Source organism: Tasmannia lanceolata, unplaced genomic scaffold (genome assembly GCF_043159265.1).
Source record: "Tasmannia lanceolata isolate RefF3 unplaced genomic scaffold, GAP_Taslan_0.1 ptg000018l, whole genome shotgun sequence".
In the NCBI taxonomy this organism is placed as follows: domain Eukaryota; kingdom Viridiplantae; phylum Streptophyta; class Magnoliopsida; order Canellales; family Winteraceae; genus Tasmannia; species Tasmannia lanceolata.
In genome coordinates, this window is record NW_027518695.1 from 50088165 (window position 1) to 50109669 (window position 21505).

A 21505-nucleotide genomic window follows, 5' to 3' on the forward strand; every position below is an offset into this window, starting at 1 on the left:
CCGTGGCGAACCAAGCAGCGAGTACCCGAGTTTTAGCGAACTGGGTTTCCAAGTTGATGAGTACCCAAGTTTTAGTGAACTGGGTTTCCAGAGTACCCGAGTTTTAGTGAACTGGGTTTCCAAGTTGTACGAAGAGATTTGCAAAAGAGCTTCTATCATTCACATTCAGTGTATATTTACAAAGTCACTTTGACGCCCGGTAGCCTACTACTGATAGTATTTTGCGGAGCTCTTCGGCGGGTTCAGTCACCTGTGCTTCGTCCCTCAGATCAAGTAGCTCAATCGGCAAGGATTCCGATGCATTTTTGCCTTTTGAGTGCCATGGCATAGCACTCCCTGGACTGTGGTTGATCTCCTCTGACCTCACCCACGCCGTTTGGCGTTATGAACTTCATTTTCTGGTGATACGCTGAAGCGACTGCGCGGATTAAGTTCTGCCCGGGTCGTCCCAAGATAGCGTTATAGATCGAAGTGGCCCTCACTACTAGGAAGTTGACCATGGCGAAAGCTTGGCAAGGTGGCTCTCCGACGAGGACAGGAAGCTCGATTTATCCCTCAACCTTGACTACCTCTCCTAAGAAGCCGAAGAGATCTGAGTTCGCCGCCCTTAAGCGGTCGTCACCTATCATCATCCTTTCGAAGGCGTGATAGTACAAGATGTCGGCTGAGCTACCATTGTCTACCAGGACTTTCTTCAGCTCCCAGTTTGCGACGAGCATCGTTAGGACTAGGGCGTCGTCATGTGGTAATATCAGGCCGTCGAGGTCCGCATCTGAGAACGAGATCTCATTCTCGGTCTTCATCTTCTTGCTGCATGAGTGCACGACATTGACTCGGCGTGCGTATGCTTTCCGAGCAGTGGATGAGGTGCCTCCAGCTGCCGGACCGCCCATGATTGTGCCAATGACTCCCCTTGGTTGGGAGCGGTGTGCCTCTGGTGGTGGACTAGGCAGCGGAGGAGATTGTCTTCGGGCTGGGGGCGGTTGAGACCGCCGAGGGCTTCGGCCCTGGGGACCTTTCTCCTTGGGGTCACTTCTGCGGGTGTCGCTTCAAACATATTTTTTTAAGTAGCCCCTGCTGATCAACTGCTCGATCTCCTCCTTCAGCTGCCAGTAGTCGTCTGTATCATGGCCGTGGTCCCTGTGGAACCGGCAGTACTTCGACCTGTCTCTCCTGTTTCCCTTGGAGATCATTGGGGTTGGCCACTTTATGAACTCTTCTCCGCTGATGGCAGCCAGTATATGTCTTCGGGAGGTGTTGAGAGGGGTGAAGTTTTCCTCCCTTTTCTGGGGGGACTTGTCTCTTCTGACAACCTTATCATCCCTGCGCTGCTTAGCAGGGTACCTGTCTTGGTTCTTGTCATCAGAGGTTCTCCTCTGACTCGAGTCCAGGGCAGCCAGTGTCTCTTCCACTGATATGTATTCCTCTGCCCCGGCCATTAGGTCTGCTAGGGAGTGAGGATTCCGGCGGGCTACTACTCTGCGGAAATCATTTGATCTAGCACCTGCGAGAAGCGCGTTCGTAGCGGCCGAAGGGTCTAGATTTGGTACTTGGAGTGCCTCCCTGTTGAAATGGCCGATGAAGGCTTTGAGAGGTTTATTATCCTCCTGCCGCAAGGTCATCGTTTTCCTTGGCCTGCGGCTGCTCATGAAGTGGCGGACCAGGTCTTCCCCGAAGTCATCGAAGTTGCTGATGGAGTTCGGTCTGATCCTTAAGTACCAGTCCCTTGCTGCACCTGTCAGGGTCGTCGGAAATGCTCTGCAGAGGAAACCGTCTGACGCACCGTGGAGGAGCATTATTGTCCGGAACGTCTCCAAGTGATCCACGGGGTCAGTGGTCCCATCATACTGCAGGATAGTTGGCATTTTAAATCCTCTGGGTGCTGGGGCAGCCATCACGTCGTCGGTGAACGGCGTTCTAGTTGAGAACGCCCTAGACATAGGCCGGCTTTGATCCTTAGCCAGCTCTTCAATTCTGTGGTCCATCTCTTCTATTCTCCGCAGCATCGGGTCAGCTCTACGGTCTGGTGACCTATTTCTTTCCACAGATTGGCTCGCCGCGGAGCCGGAGTGGCTCTCCGGACTCCTACGACGGGACCGGGATTTTGCCTGTGGTGCGTGCTCTTCATGAGCTCGACGCCTTTGCACAGAGCGAGACCGCGACCTTCGACGGCGGTGCGGATCTGTCTGTGCATGCCTGGCTGTGGGGTGACGGACTTGTCCAGGGGAACGGTGAGTTTGGTCTTCACCATGGCGCGACGACTCTCCCCTGTGGATTTATGGCCTTTCTTGGACATGTCGTGGAGCTTCCGGAGGAGGTTGGGGAGGCGGTTGGAGTAGCTGCTGGTACTGACCAACGAGAGTTGTCATTTGCTGAAAGAGAGCTTGGACTTGCTCTGGAGTGGGCATGGGGTTCAGGTGTTCCGAACGAGGTTGGCTCTGTTCGGCCGTAGCAGAAGCTGCCACCACCAGCGAGGCGACTCGCTCGCTCAGGGTCCTGCGAGGCAGGACGGCTCGGGTAGTCCGCGCGGTTGGTACCCGCGCACTCCTGCGCCCTGTCATTTTTGTGTGTGAGGTATCTGGGAGCAGCTTTTAGTTCTGGGGTCCCACGGATGACGCCAATCTGTTAGGCCCGAAATCGGTTAACAGATATGACAGTGACGTAAGAGCCGAGCTGAGGGCCCGAGGAGCTGAAGAGAAGGAAATAGAGTCCGGATGAACTGTGTTCTGCACAGAAGCAAACGAGGTCAGAATGACCGACCCGAAGTATACTCCGGACAGGCCCTTCGACACTCAAGTCAGTATGAGCCGGAGTGAAGAGGGAGTTTTAAGAGTGGTGGGTGAGAATTCAATACCCTGATTTATGAGCTTTGGAAGCCCTTTTATAGAGTAAATTTGGCGTAGGTGGGGAGTTAATGCTCCAAGGCAGGTGCCCACCAGCTATAGGTTCAGGCTCCCCTACTCTGTGATAATTAGCGAACTACCCCTGCTGACGCGGGGTCTGCGATGGGTCCCCCCTCGAGACACGTGCCGGCAGCTGATAGGCTGGCCCGCGGTGGGCCCCCTCTAGCCACGTGTCAGCAGCTAACAGGCTGTTGTGCTTTTGCACCCCATCAGTTGGGTTCGTTTACATGGATCATTTTCTTCAATTTTCTCCTATCCAAAGTCATGTTCTCTGTTATGTTCCTAGCCATCAAGTCTTTCCTCACTGTTTCTACCCAAGCTGTTGTCTGTCTACCCCTACCTCTTTTTACTCCATCAACTTGGCATGAGTCACATCTTCTCAGTGGAGCATCCGAAGGCCTACGTTGGATATGCCCTAACCATCTTAAGCGATGTTCTCTCATCTTCTCTTCACTTGATGCCACCCCCACTTTTTTACGGATGTCTTCATTTTTAATTCTATCTAACCTTGTATGGCCGCACATCCATCTAAGCATTCGCATTTCTGCTACACTCATCTTATGCACATGCTGCTTCTTGGTGGCCCTAAATTCTGAGCCGTACAGCATGTCTGGCCTCACAACTGTCTTATAAAACTTTCCCTTCAACTCAGTAGGTATTTTACGGTCACACAAAACTCCTCAAGCAAGCTTCCACTTCAACCAACCTGCCCTTATTCTGTGGTTAACATCCTCTTCAATCTCTCCTTATGTAGGATTGAACCAAGTTAGCAATAAATATTACTAGGTTAGGGCAACACATAATTGGGTTTTCGGAGAAGGGAGACATGGTTTTTTATTCTCTTTGGTGGGTGGTTTGATTTTATCGTCTTGTTGTGAAAGGTGCATATGGCTGCTGCTGCTTGGAAACGGTTGGCACTGTTTGGGACAAATTGGATGGCAAGGTGCACAACATTGAGCGATGGCCTCATACCCGATGTGTCAATCAGGTTTTCTTCGAGTCTCCGGGGTAACAAATTTTTTAGTAGGCAGATTTCTCAGCTTGCGAAACCTAACGAGTAACAAGCGTTTCCTGTCGACGCGTCAGATTTGGTAATAATTTTTATCGTCATGTTTGTATTTGGCTTTTACCCTTTTTCCCTTTTGGATTCTTGCTTATTTGTAGTGGTTTCTCGTGTAAAAAGCTTATGACCTCATTCATTTCTAGGCAACAAGATTAGAGGCACGGGGTGTTCGTGCAAACCAAATGGAGACAATAGCTGCAACCATTGCCGAAAGCTTAGAAAATGTCCCTCAATCTTTTGTTTCGAAAGAGGAGATGCAGAAGGTAAGTGTTTCTTGTTTACTTTTATTTTGTTTTTCAAGCAATATTTGTTTGTAATGCCTATTATTATTAGGCAGCTTTGAATGTAAATGTTTGTAGAAACATTTCATACTTAATGATTGTACTATATGCATGTGATGCGCTTTCCTATTCTTTAACCGCAACCCTTTATTGGTGTAGAAAAAAATCATTCGGATGCCACCCTCTCCAAATTCAAATATGAAGTACCAAGAATGATTCCAGATGCCAAGCTTTCCCTATTCGAAGCTGAAGTACGAAACTTCAAGGTATTACGCTGCTTCCTTTTTTTCCTTTTCTCATATGGCATTGACAGCTATTTGATATATTGATAAAGTTACAAAGCTTTTAGCTTGATGCATTGCTTGCTGGAAGGAACATCCACATCCTGTAGTTTCCTCATGGCTGATGACAGGTTTAGCTAAATTATAGAAAAATGATATCTAACCTTTCCATGATTAATGAAAGACTTAGTAGACTGACATATCACTTTTAGAATTGTGTCTAAGTAATTAAAAAAGGGTTGGACGTTCCACTTGCAATGAAAATAGGAATCTGCAAAATCCACTTGCAATGAACATAGGAATCTCCAAAAGACCTGCTCCTTTTAAAACATTGCCTAATGTCATGGACCTTTAGTTTGGGAGCGAGGTTCGTACAGCACTTGCGTTGTCTCACGACAAGCAAGTAAGCCTAGCAATGTTGTGAGGATCAAATCTAGAAAACAAGCAGAAAGAGAAACGATGTGTTTGCAAGCAAGCACAAAGTAATGGGGCACACGAGTAGGCAGATGATAATCTTTATTGATGATTCTTGAACAAGTTACAATTGGACTAACCCAAAAGGGACTACAACTCCTAAGGGTCCCCGATCACCCGTTGACTAGAATGGAATCCCTGCTAGGACATTGCACCACTCGATGGCCAAGCAAGCTCTTAGGGTAAAGAGCTTTAGCGACCTACTCCCTTAACCATGAGTAGGGGTGCAACTTGCGTCGGGTTGGGTCGGGTTGAGGCCAACCCGAACGCGACCCGACCAACCATTTGCTCAACCCGAACCCAAACCCTACCCGAGTTCCAACCCAACGAGGTTCAACCCAATCCGACTTGAGGAACCCTTTTTGCCAACCTGAACCCGACCCGACCCGAGTTCAACCCGACCCGACCTGAGATTTTAAGCGTAAAAAGCAAAAAAAAAAATTAAAAATGTCGGGTTGACTCGGGTCGGGTTGCCCAAGCCCTCAACCTGAACCGGACCTGAACTCAACCCGAACTCGAACCCGACCCAAACTCAACCCAACCCGACTTTTTTGCGGGTTGAACCCGTCGGGTTCGGGTTGAGCCCGCCCAAGTTGCACCCCTAACCATGAGTGCCCACCAAAAGTGCTGTTAGCTACTACGCCTGAAGAATTTGCATGACATTGATGGCTCAAAATACTGACTGTGTTCCTACTACAACATGTACATTGACACTACTACTACTTATTGTATTGATAGACAAGTCACGGGCCACAGGCCATGCGAACAACGCTGGACGAAATGGCCCCCGTGACACTTAAGGACCAAAACAGAACAAATATGCTTTTATTAGAAACCAACTCATCCAAGAGACAAACTAAGGGCTACCAGACCAAAAACATAAGACTCATATAGAAACCTCTCTATAACTTTTACAAAACCTCTAAGTGCGTGTTTGGGGTACCGTTTAAAACTCCGTTTGGCGTTTGAAACACCGTTTTGGGGCCAAACGGCCGTTTGGGAGTGTTTGGGTGCGCAGCCACCGTTTGAAACGCCGTTTGAAACACCGTTTTGAACCCTCAAAACGGTGTTTTGCAAACGGAGGGGGGGAGGTCCGTTTGCAAAACGCTATTTTGAACGGAGTTTTTAGGTTGTGGAATTTTACATGTTTACCCTCACGAAACCCATTATTACACCTTTGTTTTTTTGACAGAAGTTAAAACGAAAATTTTCACCATTCTTCCCCGACTCTTGCTGTGCTCCAAGACACGATACTTGTCTTCAACCTCCAGACATCTCCCAAGCAACGACTCTCCAAGCTTCATAGCAGGTACGGATCTCTCTCTCTCCTTTCCACTCATTTTTCCTTTTTTTAATCTTTTTCACACCGTTGATTCTTCTATCGAGTCCGATATGGGTCCCAGCTGGAACAATTCTGGTCATGGCCTTGGCCGGATTCTTGACTATGTGTGTAATCGGACTCGCGGGCATGGCCGGAGTATCGTGGATGTATAAATACGTGAAGGGGAGGCACCCGCCTGGATCGGACCGGGTCGATTATGCCCAAACCCAGATCGCCAACACAGCGACTCATATGAAGGACTATGCTAGAGAGTATGGTGGGTACTTGCAGAGTAAAGTTAAGGATGTGGCTCCCGGTGCTTGATTGGTGAATTTGTCTTTTTAATTTTTCTGCTCTTTGTTCTTAGTATGGTCTTGTTCTGTTTATTTGCTTACGTTCTTGTTATTCAGAATCTGGTTTTGATTTTTTTTTTCTTACGGTGGTGGGTGGGTTTGAGATGATTATTGGATGCATAGTAATTGTTGGTTCTAATAAAAATAATTAGGTTTTAGTTTGCTTACTTTGAGAAGAATTTTTGGGATTTGAAGGTTTGTATTGCACATGTTCTGTTTGATAAAAGTCCTCAGTGGACTTATACAACCAGCTATAGCCCTGCAACATTACCAAGTTTAAATCCTAACACTAACCCACATTCTTGACATGCTAGGGGTTAACCTGTCCTAAACCCCTCCATATACCCTAATGCATCCTTCGAATACCCAACTGCCCAGAGATTATAACCCATACGCCAATACATTTCTTGGCCTATTACAGACCCCAGAAACCTGTTTTAAAACCATCCCTCCACGTCTGCCCTGCTCCTACTCCCCTACACCAGTCCCGAATCCCCTTAGAAACCCATCGACCAACCCTTCTTGACTGTCGCAGGTTCACTGCACCTAAAACCTGTCACCTAAGCCACAGTCCACACACAACCCCACATACTAAGCCACAGTCCACATACTACTTTTGTGTGTAAGAAGCAATGATTTTGAAAGATTAATCACAAGTAGACATCATATACACTGAATAAAATGTCATTGCATTTCTCTCCTTGACAACTTCTGTAATAGATAAGCACCCCAAGTTTATGCCTATGGCCAAAATGGATACTATGCGATATCATTGCTTATAAGTAATCTCAATGTGTCTAACTATTAGCACTAGCCAACAAAAATAACAAATCCAGGATACCTGCTATATTTAGCTTTTTGTGTTTATACTCTCTATTGTTGCTTGACCTTGTAGAGTTGTGTAGAGAATTTCTTGCTTACGCTTTGAATTTTTTAGATGGAAAGTGATCAAGCAAAAAAATCTTCCCAGACTACAAAAGGGAAGGCAAATGGAAAAGAGATTATTAAGAAAGCTCAATGGGACACTGATAGCCATTATGCTTGGATTGACATATGTAAGGACTTAGTTAGGAGGGGATTTAGACCCGGTTCACACTTGAGTAAGGAAGGGTGGGCGCTAGCAACTGATGGTTTTAATGAGAAGACGGGCAAGGGATTCACTAAGGAACAAATGAAAAATCATTGGGACTCGACTAAAAAGGAGTGGCAGTTGTGGCATTCTTTGTTGACCAGTGCAACTGGTTTGGGTTTTGATCATGCGAAGCATTGCATAGATGCATCAGACGATTGGTGGGATACTCAAATTAAGGTAATCAATAAACTTAAACTTAATTTATTTTTATTATAAGTTTTTTTCCATTTCAGTAAAATGATAATGTTTCTTTTTTTGTTTTGTGTAGAGAAATAAAAAGTATGCGTGCTTTAGGAGTCGAGCCTTGGAAAGGTGCTGGGATCTTGAGGAGTTGTTCTTAGATGTTTCTGCAACTGGAAGACTTGCATTTTCTCCTTCTGCAAGCCATGTTGAGACGCAAAATAGCAAACCATCTACCCCATTTGATATAGAGGAAGAGGGAGATGAAGATGTAGGCACACCAGTATCTTCGAATGAGCCTGTTTATGGTGAAGATGAGACGGAACCAGATGTAGTAGCAAGGAAGAAAGAGCCTAAAGTAAAAGAAAGGGTTGCAAAAAGAAGATCGGTTGCAAATCATATTTCCAAAAACTTAGAGCGTCTCGCGGCTGCAGTGGAAAGCAGGAGCACGACTACATCTGTCCGTATGGAGAAGTTTGATGCTGACATGACTAAAATCGTGAGGCAATTAGCCTTGTTGCCAGGTTATGAGAGGGGGTCACTAAATTTTTATGCCGCTTGCAAATTGTTCAAGGTGAAAGAGAATCGTGCATTGTGGGTGGCTATGGGAGATGACAAAACAAAGATTGGTTGGCTACATTATGAGTTGGGAGTCCCATTGCAACCGTCATTCGATGATGACGATGTTTACTATCCCCAGCCCATTGATTAGTTTTCTATCTGTTGGTTGTGAACTTGTGTTACTTAGATGTTGACAAGTGACGTTATTTTTATCTTGTGATCGATGGTTGTGAACTTCTGATAGTTTTTTGGGTATTGCAACTTGTTGGTTGTAACTTTTATTTTGAACTGGTTGGTTTTTATATGTTAGTTGAACAAGCTCAAGACAATGTATAACTTTTTCATTCGTATACAATTTATTTTGAACCGTTTTTACACTACAGAGGCCTGGAGCATACCAGTAACATCTTCCCTTGGTGTGCCATACGGGATTTGAATATGCTACTTGTTGGTTTTTTATTTGCAGGGAATATGGATTCAGGAGATGGGTCAGATGCATCAATTGAATCAATTGACAGTGACGAAGATTATGATGATGAAGATTTGATGGCCATGGTTGTTGAAGGTGTGCAAGATGCAATTAGGTATTATTCTATGTATTTTTGCAAGACACCTTGCCGAACAAGTAAATACACTGGGCATAAATTTATCATGGACCTATTAGATGGTGCACCAAACCGATGCTATGAGCAACTTCGTATGGAGAAACATGTATTTAGGAACTTGTGTAATTTATTCAAAACAAGATATGGGTTAACACCAACGAAAGCAATGTCTATTGAGGAGATAATGGCAATGTTTCTGATGACATTAGGACATGGCGTTTCTAATAGGTATATGCAGGAGCGGTTCCAACATTCTGGAGATACAATTAGCCGGCAATTTCATAAAATCTTAACTTGTGCAATGCGATTTTCATCTGATATGATTAAGCCAGAGCCTAATTACAATGATATTATTCCTGCATACATCCAAAATAGGGCAAAATTTTATCCATACTTCAAAGATTGTATTGGAGCTATTGATGGCACCCACATTCAAGTGATTGTGCCTCAAGCAGAGCAAATTCCATATCGAGGAAGGAAAGGTTACACCTCAACAAATGTCATGGCATGCTGTGACTTTGACATGTGTTTCACCTTTACATGGGCAGGATGGGAAGGTGCTGCTCATGACACAAGGATTTTTTCAGAGGCACTGCGTACGCCGGATCTTAATTTTCCTCACCCAAGGGGAGGTAAGTACACAAATAATATTATAAATTTAATATAATATAATATATAATATCTTACATAACTTTCTTTTCAAATTTTGATGTAGATAAATATTATGTGGTTGATGCCGGCTACCCCAATATGAAGGGATACTTGGCCCCGTACAAGGGAGAAAGGTCACATGTTCCAGCTTTTCGACATGGTACTCAACCAATAAGTGGTTCAAATGAGCAATTTAATCAAGCACACGCCTCTCTTAGGAACATTATAGAGCGCACATTTGGTGTATGGAAAAATAGATGGGCCTTGCTATCCAGAATGCCTAAATTCGATTTAAAAACCCAGATACAACTAATTGTAGCATCAATGTCACTGCACAACTACATCAGAAAGCATGCAAGTCGTGATGAGGAGTTCGATAGAGCTGACCATGATGATACATATATGCCTACTGTTAATGTTGGTTTGGGTTATGATCATGCTATGGATCAGAATGATACATTTGACTATGCACATGATGATGCTTTCATGGGTTCGGTTCGGGACCGCATTCGTGATGAATTATGTTCTATATAAATTACTCATTGTGCCACTTTTTAAATTTATTTTTTTGTGAACAATAGTATAACTATTTATGACAATGATGTTTAATTTTAATTGTGTTGAATGAGATCCTAATGACCTTCTAATATTGGGCCTAATGAGAGAGTAGTTGAGTTACATTGAGGCCAACCAAACAATACCCTTTTTGGTCATTTTACCACTAAAACTCCGATTTGGGGCATTTGCAACCAAACACACAATACCTCCGTTTGCCGTTTAAAACGCCGTTTTGATCTGGCCAACCAAACACCAAAATGCCGTTTGGCAAAACGCCGTTTTGCAAAACGCCGTTTCAAACACTATTTCAAACGGTACGCCAAACACACCCTAACTCCACGTCCAACCTGAGGAATCCAAAACGAAATAGGAAACCAACTTAACCAAAAACTAATTTAGATGAAAATTAAGAAAAAACTAATCTAAATGACTAACTTCTAAAACTACCTTATTTGACTAAGTCAAGAACCCCCCAAATCTCTCACGTCTACTTTGCAAAACCGACCTAACCAAGGAAAGTTCCTAAAATATTATCGTCTCCTTGCAAACCGACTAACACAAAACAAGTCCCCAATAACTAGGCGATGAGAGGATCCCCCTAAGATGTCTCTCCTCAAAGGAAACCTCATAAATCTATCCCCCTCACATGACTTTACATATAACTGCCTGAATAATTCTTGCAAAACCGACTGAATCCAAAAGAGCTTCCTAAAGCTAGGCGATCAAATCCCCTGAAATCGTTTTCTCTCACTTTTTCTCCTTGCATCCAAAGTCCACGTAAAGACACCCCCTTAAAATGAATAAAATCTTAATTAAATACTCAACTCAACTTAACTAAGCCTTTGTCCCAAACTAGTTGGGGTCGGCTAATGAATCCTTTAGAAAATTTCCAAAAAAGGTGAAAGGATCTACCCGGTTAAAAATGACTAAATCTACTCCTGAGTCATGGTTTTAAATTTAGGCCGAAATCCGAAATTTCGGTCTAAATGTGTCGGTTTCGGTGGACACGACACCGAAAGAGCAATGACTCGTTAAATTACATTGTGTCGCCGAAATTTCCGAAATGTTAAAGATATCCAAATTAGCACGAATTTCTCACGAAATTTGCACGAAATTTAGTGCAAATTCCCTGAAATTGGAATTTGTACGAAATTTGCACGAAATTTGAGTTTGCAAAAAATTTCCACGAAATTTGGGGGAATTTCGTGCACTCAAAGACATGTTTTTCAGCAGAGATATGGCAGAGGCCATGTGCAAAGCAAAAAAAATGAAAAGAAAAGAAAGAGAATGAAATCTTACAGGATTGCTTCTTGCCTATAAGAAGCAAAGCTTTCATCTTATTTTTCATCGATTTGAAGCTCTCCTCTTCCGATTTCAAGGTAAGTGTTTAGGTTTTTTTTCCTTATGACTACTCTTTTACACTAGAGGGGGCTGTGCCAAGTAAAAGAGGGGACCAGCAAGTGAAAACTTAATTCAATTTTAGGGAAATGTTATCAGCACTACTGTATTTTGATGAGGGCACCATAGGATGATCCAAACCGTCCATTAGATGGGCCACTGCCTAAAATAGGTAGTGCCCCAAAATTATTTCCATAGGTTGATCCTAACCCTCCGATCTATAGAGGGTTAGGATCAACCCTCTAACATTCAGATCAGAGGAGTAGGATTAACCTATGGAAATGATTTTTGGGGCACTCCTCCTATTTAGGCTATGGCCCATCTAATGGACGGTTGGGATCATCCTATTGTACGGTCAATACCGTACCTTTTATAAAGTGAGGAGTGCCCTCAACAAAATACCGTAGTGCGACAAACATTTCCCTTCTTTATTTACGCTTTTAATAAAGTGAGGAGTGCCCTCAAGGGCCTCAACAAAATACAGTAGTGCGGAAAATTTTTCCCTTCTTTATTTACAGGAATAATGGTATCTTCGCCCCCACGCCCCACCCCACCCCCCGCCCACCCAACCCACCCCCGCCTAAAGATGAAGTGATATATTCGACCCACTTTTTACTTGGGACAGCCCCCCTTAACTGCATTTATGAGTCATAAATTATGACTACTATTTTACACCAGTGGGGGGCTGTTCCATCCGAAGTTAAAAAAAGGAGGACAGGAAATGATATTTCTGCAAACCATATGCCTGCTTTTTTGGACTTTGGATAGCCCCTTCAAACGTATTTATGTTTATTGTTTTACACTAGAGGGGGCTGTCGAAGGGTTAGCAACTTCACCTTATTTTAATAATTTGATAATTTCACTAGCTCATCTCTATTCTTGATATCCACTCGCCCCTTTTTTTACTTGGGATAGCCCCCTCTAGTGTATTTATGAGTACTGTTTCACACTAGAGGGGGGCTCTCCCATGTAAAATAATAGGCTGGGAATTGATATCACCACCTCCATATTTTGATTATTACAGTAACCCATCTTATATAGTTATATTTTAGAATTTAAAGTGCTGTCCAATTAACGATAAAAGACAGATGAGTTTGTGCAAATATCAAAGCATGGTTATGATGTTAACATATCCCACACAACCATATGTTGATAATTTTACTAACCCATCTTGTATTTTAGTATGTAAAGTGCTGTCAAAGTTAGCTTCTTTTAATTTAAAATGATAATATCAAGTTAGCAACTTTCATGTGTAAAAAAGTAGGAACATTCTAAACACCATACTTTTTGGCAGATTTTTTCAAGCTGTAACTAATTCACCATGCCACGTCGTTGTCGAGATGAGGATGAAGTTGCAGACATTGGTTGGCAATATGGGCGGTGATGATGCCAAAATCCGGATCTGGGCGTCGGACGAGCGCTATCGGCAAAACCAGCAGCTTAGGTTGGTAGAGCTCCTATTCATGGGTGCCTGCGCTCATAGAAAACAACGTTAGAAGGGCCCCAGAGTGGGGACTCGGGGGCATCCTCCGACGCTCAAGTCAGGTATCGGTATCACAGATATCTAAGCAAGACTAATAGAGATAAACATGCTTATGGGGGGAAGAAGAGTGTCCTCTTACCATTGAGCAAGGGGGTGCCTTTTATAGGCTTAGAGTTCTTACACTATGTTTTGGTGTATAAGTCATGTGTCTTTGTGCATGGCAAGTTTTTAGCATGTTTGTCACTTGTCGTAGTGCTTGCCATGCATTAGCATGTATGCCATGTGTCTAAAGTAAAAGGGGAATTTATTTAGTTTTTCCCCAACACTTGTCTTTATACTTTTCTTGATCATAATTAGATTCCTTTGGTATAAGGGTGACACGTGGCGGGCTCTAACGGTCCTACCGTATTTTCTCCCTATCATAATACCCCCCTACTAAATGGACCAAGGGAGTAAGTTCCTTTGTCCGGTCAAAGAATTTAGTAACGAGGGTATTAATGGGAATCTGGGAAGGCGAAGGGGCGTGCTGCTACATTCGGCAGCTCTTTCTCGAGGGGCCTTTTCTCCATCTAAGTGGAATAACCGTTGGGTGACCGGACCCTTGTCCTGAGGTCCAAGCCTTTTTTGCTCGACCGGGCTCTTTTTCCATCTAAGTGGAATGGTAGTAGTAAGGCCGGACCCTTTTGCTGGGTTCCGAGCCTTTTCCCACTGTACTTGGCATTTTTCATCTTGTGGAATTGTAGTGGCCCTGCCGGACCCTTGTGCTGGGTTCTGAGCCTTTCCCACCGTACTTGGTATTTTCCATCTGGTGGAATTGTAGTGGTAATGTCGGGCCCTTGTGCTAGGTTCCGAGCCTTTCCCACCGTACTTGGTATTTTTCATCTGGTGGAATTGTAGTAGTGATGCCGGACCCTTGTGTTGGGTTTGTAATAACTCTTCGAACTCTCTTTATTTTTCCTCCTCTCTTTTTTTTTGTTGTTGTGAGGACCTGGAAAGGAAGGCTCGCTTGCTTCCTGCATATTTTATGTGACACTGTATAGGGTGGTTGAGCCCTTTTGCAGGTTTCTTTTTGATGGAATGTTGTTGATTTCTAATTTCGTCGGCAAGAATACTTCTATTGCTCCCTCACGGGGCGTTACTTCAGGGTATCTTGTTTGTAGAAGGGTCATCTTCCTCTCGAGTGATCAGCTCGAAGTTGATGGGCCATGCCTGCCATTTTAAAAAGAACAGGTCTTTTTTCATGGGGAGCGTTCTATGGTATTTTCGGGGCGATCAACCCAGATGTTACCTCTGTCTCACTCCCTGTTTTCTTTCGGTCCCTTCCTTTTTACTGATAAAACTTTCGGCGGTTGTCCATGTTCCAGCTTCGAGGGACTGGGGTTCCGTTGATGTCGTGCCTCGGTATCTCCAACCATATAAGGTGGGATCCAGGTTCAGTTGATGTTGTGCCTCGGTATCTCCGACCGCATAAGGTGGGATCTGGGTTTTGTTGATGTTGTGCCTCGATATTTCCAATCATATAAGGTGGGATTCGGGTTCAATTGATGTCGTGCCTAGGTATCTCCAACCGCATAAGGTGGGATCCGGGTTCTGTTGATGTCGTGCCTCGGTATCTCCAACCGCATAAGGTGGGATCCGGGTTCCGTTGACGTCGTGCCTCGGTATTTCCAACCATATAAGGTGGGATCCGGGCTCCGTTGATATCGTGCCTCGGTATCTCCGACCGCATAAGGTGAGATCCGGGCTCCGTTGATGTCGTGCCTTGGTATCTCCGACCGTATAAGGTGGGATCCGGGTTCCGTTGATGTCGGGCCTCGGTATCTCCAACCGCATAAAGTGGGATCCGGGTTCCGTCGATGTCGTGCCTCGGTATCTCCAACCGCATAAGGTGAGATCCGGGCTCCGTTGATGTCGTGCCTCGGTATCTCCAACCATATAAGGTGGGATCCGGGTTCAGTTGATGTTGTGCCTCGGTATCTCCAATCATATTAGGTGAGATCCGGGCTCCGTTGATATCGTGCCTCGGTATTTTTGTTAGAGCCCGTCACGTGTCACCCTTATACCAAAGGAATCTAATTATGATCAAGAAAAGTATAAAGACAAGTGTTGGGGGAAAACTAAATAAATTCCCCTTTTACTTTAGACACATGGCATACATGCTAATGCATGACAAGCACTACGACAAGTGGCAAACATGCTAAAAACTTGCCTGCACAAGGACACATGGCTTATACACTAAAACATGGTGTAAGAACTCTAAGCCTATAAAAGGCACCCCCTTGCTCAATGGTAAGAGGACACTCTTCTTCCCCCCATAAGCATGTTTATCTCTTTTAGTCTTGCTTAGATATCTGTGATACCGATACCTGACTTGAGCGTCGGAGGGTGCCCCCGAGTCCCCACTCCGGGGCCCTTCTAACGTTGTTTTCTATGAGCACAGGCACCCATGATATGAGCTCTACCAACCTAAGCTGCTGGTTTTGCCGATAGCGCTCGTCCGACGCCCAGTTCCGGATTTTGGCATCATCAGATTGGCGCCATCCGTGGGACCCGAAAGAAAAAAAATCTGAGCATGACATTAGAGCGCACCTGAGGGGGGCAAGAAGCAAGGTTCAACCCAAAATCCGAGGATCATCGGGGCAAAGAAGCTAAATCCGAGGATCACGTCGCCTTACTCAACCGGCAAGTCAGATCGACGACCTCCCCTGTTGTGTCAATGGTTTTGTTGAGTAACAGAACCATAATGGAAGCGGGAGATTTTCTTTGAGGTAGAAAAAGGGAGAAGAGGGTTTGGGGAAGGATCTACTACGGCCGCCTCACGCAAATCCGGCCTTCACTCTCATCCGTCCACCTTCATAGCCACCGGCCACCTCCACCTCCGACATCAAAATCGTTCATGGCGATGGCAAAAACTCTGCCCGCTGTCAGATCTTCCGCCAAGTAGAGATCCTGAAGTGTACGGACTCGTCCTGCACCATCTATGTGCTCCACACTAAGTCGGATGTAGATGTTGGACTTCTCAAAGATATCGAGGCGTAGGACAACATAGTGGGCGTGAAGATTAGGTGAGTTGTACACAAGCCTGGAGGGTTTGACCCGAACATGAACGGGGCTACAATCAATGCGTCGGAGATATTTGTCTCCACCGGCAACCCAAAACCATCGGCCGATAGACTTCGCCAAAGGTCATCTCTAAAACTCTCTCTGTTTGTTTGTGTCTATTTGCTTTTGCATGTTAAAGGAGGAAAAACAAGGACTCTTGTCTTATCATACATTGGGATGAGGGAGGGCCGAAGCACCTTTTATTTATTCTTTTGGAAAAGAAGCAAGAGTGGGAAAGTGTCTAATATAATACCATTTATTAGAAAAGGTAGGTCTTAAAACTCTGAAGCCATTGTCTTGGATTTTTTACAAATAGACTAAGAAAGATAAAAGCAAAACCGATGGTCTTAGTTATTATTCTTACACCACTGTATAAGATCTCTGACTGCACATACAAATGATCAAAAAGAGCGCCACGAATTTCTTCTCTCGAGAAAGAAAGACGTGAACTCATGAAGGCCCCTACCTATGAAGGATTACACTTGGAACCCAAAGTTGAATTGTTTATTATATTTAATCTCTCTTTCTATCCATGGCAAGCATGCTACAAAAAGTGGGCAGCATCTTAAATTGATCCAAACCATTCCTTAAATGGGCCAGTGTTTTGGATCTTTTCGATTTTAAAAATAGCATCGGCACATGACCGGAGATGGTGGGCCCCACCCAATGCAGTCTTGAAGGCAAGAAAGGTGGTTATTCTGCCTTGGAAGTGCTCAAATATCAGGGCATATCACAACTTCTATTTTTGATAGCAGCACCTTGTGATTTCAGTAGAGACACCCACATAACAAATAATGATCATTTATAAAGACTTGTCACCAGAGAGAAAGGAACTTGTTATTGCATATGAAAAGGAGACTAAGATACGTGGAATGGAGGATCTATTGGGTCCTTGAGAAATAAAATTTGACAGAGAGCCACTTCTTCTACCGGGTCTTTTCCAATCCTACATCAAAGGAAGCTGCTGCATAAGTGGACCACGTTCATGGTATCTAGAGCCGTTATCCTCGAGTCATCTGATTGATCTCATTATCGTTGGAGGTCAGACATCCAACCAGAGGCGTACACAAAGGTCCGCCAAGCAAAGAAGCCCCTCCCTGGCCAAGCTAGAAAGCTCCGCCGAGCCTAAGCAGAGAAGCTTTTCCCAACTCCGGCCGAGCGTGGTGTCACCTCCAAATCCGACCATCACCGCAAATAATCAGGCCCGACCCTCAAGCTCGGTCCTAAGACCGAATCCTCCTCGTACCTGTGAACGTCAGCAAGGCATGATCTTGTAGGATTCATTCATCCCCATCACAAATTTTGCATCTTGCGTCGGAAACACCATGAGGGTCGGGGTCCTCTGCTTTAGCAATAGCGGCACCAGTCTCCGGTTGAGAGACCTTGGTTTTGCTGGCAAGATTGGCACCAATGCCCTATTAAATCTTCCGGGCCTCCATTCGGCTATCTTCGTCATCAGCAAAGTCGTCGGACAGACTCCAGAATTCCATAGCTCAGGCCCTACTCCAAGCCAAAGCCCTTCTTCCAGATCATTAGGGACTTACTTTGTCAGCCATCAGCTGCATCAGTATGGAGAAGACAGGTAACAATATTTAAAAGTAAAGAATAAAATCAAGAGAAGAATAGTGGGGGCCAAGATTACCCATTTCACCTCCATCTTTTTAGGCTTGGCCTCTCTTCTGAGTCGAAGCTCTGCCACGGTCCGAGCTAAAGAGCCCTTCCGAGGCCAAGCTGAAAGGCTCCTTTAAATTAAGATTTTGAAGAACTCTCATTGGCCGGCATTCCCAAAACTCCAGCCATGATATGTTCGCGGCTAGCTCCATAAGAAAATGATGCGTCCTCTGAAGGCTTTAAAACCTTGGAACAAGTTCCAAGACTCACCACTCAAAATAATAATTAATACTCAAATTCTTATGAGTTATTTGAATGACTTGAAAAATCCGGGCCATTCATTTAATGGGCGCTTATACGGAAATGCTGCATACTAACCACCGAACAAAGTATTTCTAGTCGCCAAGTAAATAATCACTATTGAGGCTTTTAAACCATGCGTAGAGCTGTGTTCTCCTCAAAATATCTTGGTTGCAGTTTTATCTTGTTGAAATTCTATGTTTGCTTTTGAAATACCATTTGCATGATTGATATTTGTGTTGAAGTTCTTCCTCTAGGCCAAGCCTAAAAGTTCCTGCAGGGTCCGAGGCCGAGATCAAAAGCCCTCTCCGAGGCTAAGCATCGCCAAAAAGACCCCTCCAAGGCACGACATCAACGGAACCCGGATCCCACCTTATACGGTCGGAAATACCAGGGCGCGACATCAACGGAGCCCGGATCTCACCTTATGCGGTCGGAGATACCGAGGCACGACATCGGCGGAACCCGGATCCCACCTTATGCGGTTAGAGATACCGAGGCACGACATCAACAGAACCCGGATCCCACCTTATACGGTCGGAGATACCAGGGCACGACATCAACAGAGCCCGGATCTCACCTTATCCGGTCGGAGATACCGAGGCACGACATCAACGGAGCCCGGACCCCACCTTATATGGTTGGAGATACCGAGGCACAACATCAACTGAACCCGGATCCCACCTTATATGGTTGGAGATACCGAGGCACGACATCAACGGAGCCCGGATCTCACCTTATGCGGTCGGAGATACTGAGGCACGACATCGACGGAACTTGGATCCCACCTTATGCGGTTGAAGATACCGAGGCACGACATCAACAGAACCCGGATCCCACCCTATACGGTCGAAGATACCAGAGCATGACATCAACGGAGCCCGGATTTCACCTTATGCGGTCGGAGATACCAAGGCACGACATCAACGGAGCCCGGATCCCACCTTATATGGTTGGAGATACCGAGGCACGACGTCAACGGAACCCGGATCCCACCTTATGCGGTTGGAGATACCGAGGCACGACATCAACGGAACCCGGATCCAACCTTATGCGGTCGGAGATACCTAGGCACGACATCAATTGAACCCGAATCCCACCTTATATGGTTGGAGATATTGAGGCACGACATCAACGGAACCCGGATCCCACCTTATACGATCAGACATACCGAGGCACAACATCAACTGAACCCGGATCCCACCTTATATGGTTGGAGATACCGAGGCACGACATCAACGGAACCCCAGTCCCTCGAAGCTGGAACATGGACAACTGCCGAAAGTTTTATCAGTAAAAAGGAAGGGACCGAAAGAAAACAGGGAGTGAGACAGAGGTAACATCTGGGTTGATCCCCCTGAAAATACCCTAGAACGCTCCCCATGAAAAAGACATGTTCTTTTTAAAAGGGCAAGCAGGGCCCATCAACTCCGAGCTGATCACTCGAGAGGAAGATGACCTTTCCACAAACAAGATACCCTGAAGTGACGCCCCGCGAAGGCGCAATAGAGGTATTCTTGCCAACGAAATTAGAAATCAACAACATTCCATAAAGAAGAAACCTGCAAAAGGGCTCAACCACCCTATACAGTGTCACATAAAATATGCAGGAAGCAAGCGAGCCTTCCTTTCGAGGTCCTCACAATAACAAAAAAAAGAGAGGAGGAAAAGGAAAGAGAGTTCGAAGAGTTATTACGAACCCAGCACAAGGGTCCAACATCACTACTACAATTCCACCAGATGGAAAATACCAAGTACGGTGGGAAAGGCTCGGAACCTAGCACAAGGGCCCGACATTACCACTACAATTCCAACAGATGAAAAATACCAAGTACGGTGGGAAAGGCTCAGAACCTAGCACAAGGGTCCGGCAGGGCCACTACAATTCCACAAGATGGAAAATGCCAAGTACAGTGGGAAAAGGCTCGGAACCCAGCAAAAGGGTCCGGCCTTACTACTACCATTCCACTTAGATGGAAAAAGTGCCCGGTCGAGCAAAAAAGGCTCGGACCTCAGGACAAAGGTCCGGTCACCCTACGATTATTCCACTTAGATGGAGAAAAGGCCCCTCGAGAAAGAACTGTCGAATGTAGCAGCACGCCCCTTTGCCTTCCCAGATTCCCATTAATACCCTCGTCACTAAATTCTTTGACCGGACAAAGGAGTAGGGGGTATTATGATAGGGAGAAAATACGGTAAGACCGTTAGAGACCGTCACGTGTCACCCTTATACCAAAGGAATCTAATTATGATCAAGAAAAGTATAAAGACAAGTGTTGGGGAAAAACTAAATAAATTCCCCTTTTACTTTAGACACATGGCATACATGCTAATGCATGGCAAGCACTACGACAAGTGGCAAACATGTTAAAAACTTGCCATGCACAAGGACACATGACTTGTACACCAAAACATGGTGTAAGAACTCTAAGCTTATAAAAGGCACCCCCTTGCTCAATGGTAAGAGGACACTCTTCTTCCCCCCATAAGCATGTTTATCTCTATTAGTCTTGCTTAGATATCTGTGATACCGATACCTGACTTGAGCGTCGGAGGGTGCCCCCGAGTCCCCACTCCGGGGCCCTTCTAACGTTGTTTTCTATGAGCGCAGGCACCCATGAATAGGAGCTCTACGAACCTAAGCTGCTGGTTTTGCCGATAGCGCTCGTCCGACGCCCAGATCCGGATTTTGGCATCATCAGGCGGCCTGATGGCGGCAGCACACAGAAGGTTATATGCAATTTTTGTGGGAAGAGAATACGCGGTGGAGGTATCACAAGATTGAAACATCACTTGATAGTTAAAGCGGGAAAAGTGACAGCATGCCTATCTTGCCCTAAAGAGATCAAGGAGATCATTTCAAAGTCCCTACAGGAGTCCAAAACGGATAAACAAAACAAAGAGAAGAGAAGAGCAAAGTTCATTGGTGTTGTGGCGGGAGACTATTGTGGAAATGACAGCGATGACGACGATATTGCATACCCATTTGATAACGAGAAAGACATATAAAAGATGCAGTATAAGCGTGCAATGAGAGAGTCCAGGAATGATGAGGAAGAGAGGAGGCAGATGAACCATCTTGCCTCTACTAGGCCGAAATTTGGCCCATCCATACATGAGGTGGGCGGCGGTAGTTCAAGGGGAGAAAGACAGAAGCAGACGACCTTGACATGTGGGGGTAGCTTAAGGGATCCAGCAAGCATGGACCGACGCTACGTAGAAAAGAAAAATAGAGAAATATTAAAAAC

At 45.2% G+C, this 21505-nt stretch overlaps 1 protein-coding gene across 1 annotated transcript; it reads left to right on the forward strand.

The window, feature by feature from the left end:
• Positions 1-6291: 6291 nt before the first annotated feature.
• Positions 6292-8716, forward strand: LOC143851211 (uncharacterized). Its single transcript, XM_077360560.1, has 3 exons — positions 6292-6311; positions 7614-7985; positions 8077-8716. The coding sequence occupies exons 2-3, from the start codon at positions 7614-7616 to the stop codon at positions 8698-8700; spliced, it is 996 nt and encodes a 331-aa protein (XP_077216675.1). The 5' UTR covers positions 6292-6311; the 3' UTR covers positions 8701-8716.
• The last annotated feature ends 12789 nt before the right edge of the window (positions 8717-21505 follow it).

Bases quoted from the DNA above. Each gene is read 5' to 3' on its own strand.
- LOC143851211 (XM_077360560.1), top strand. From the start codon at position 7,614: ATGGAAAGTGATCAAGCAAAAAAATCTTCCCAGACTACAAAAGGGAAG. The intron at 7,986-8,076 runs GTAATCAATAAA...TGTTTTGTGTAG, and splicing joins GGTGGGATACTCAAATTAAG to AGAAATAAAAAGTATGCGTG.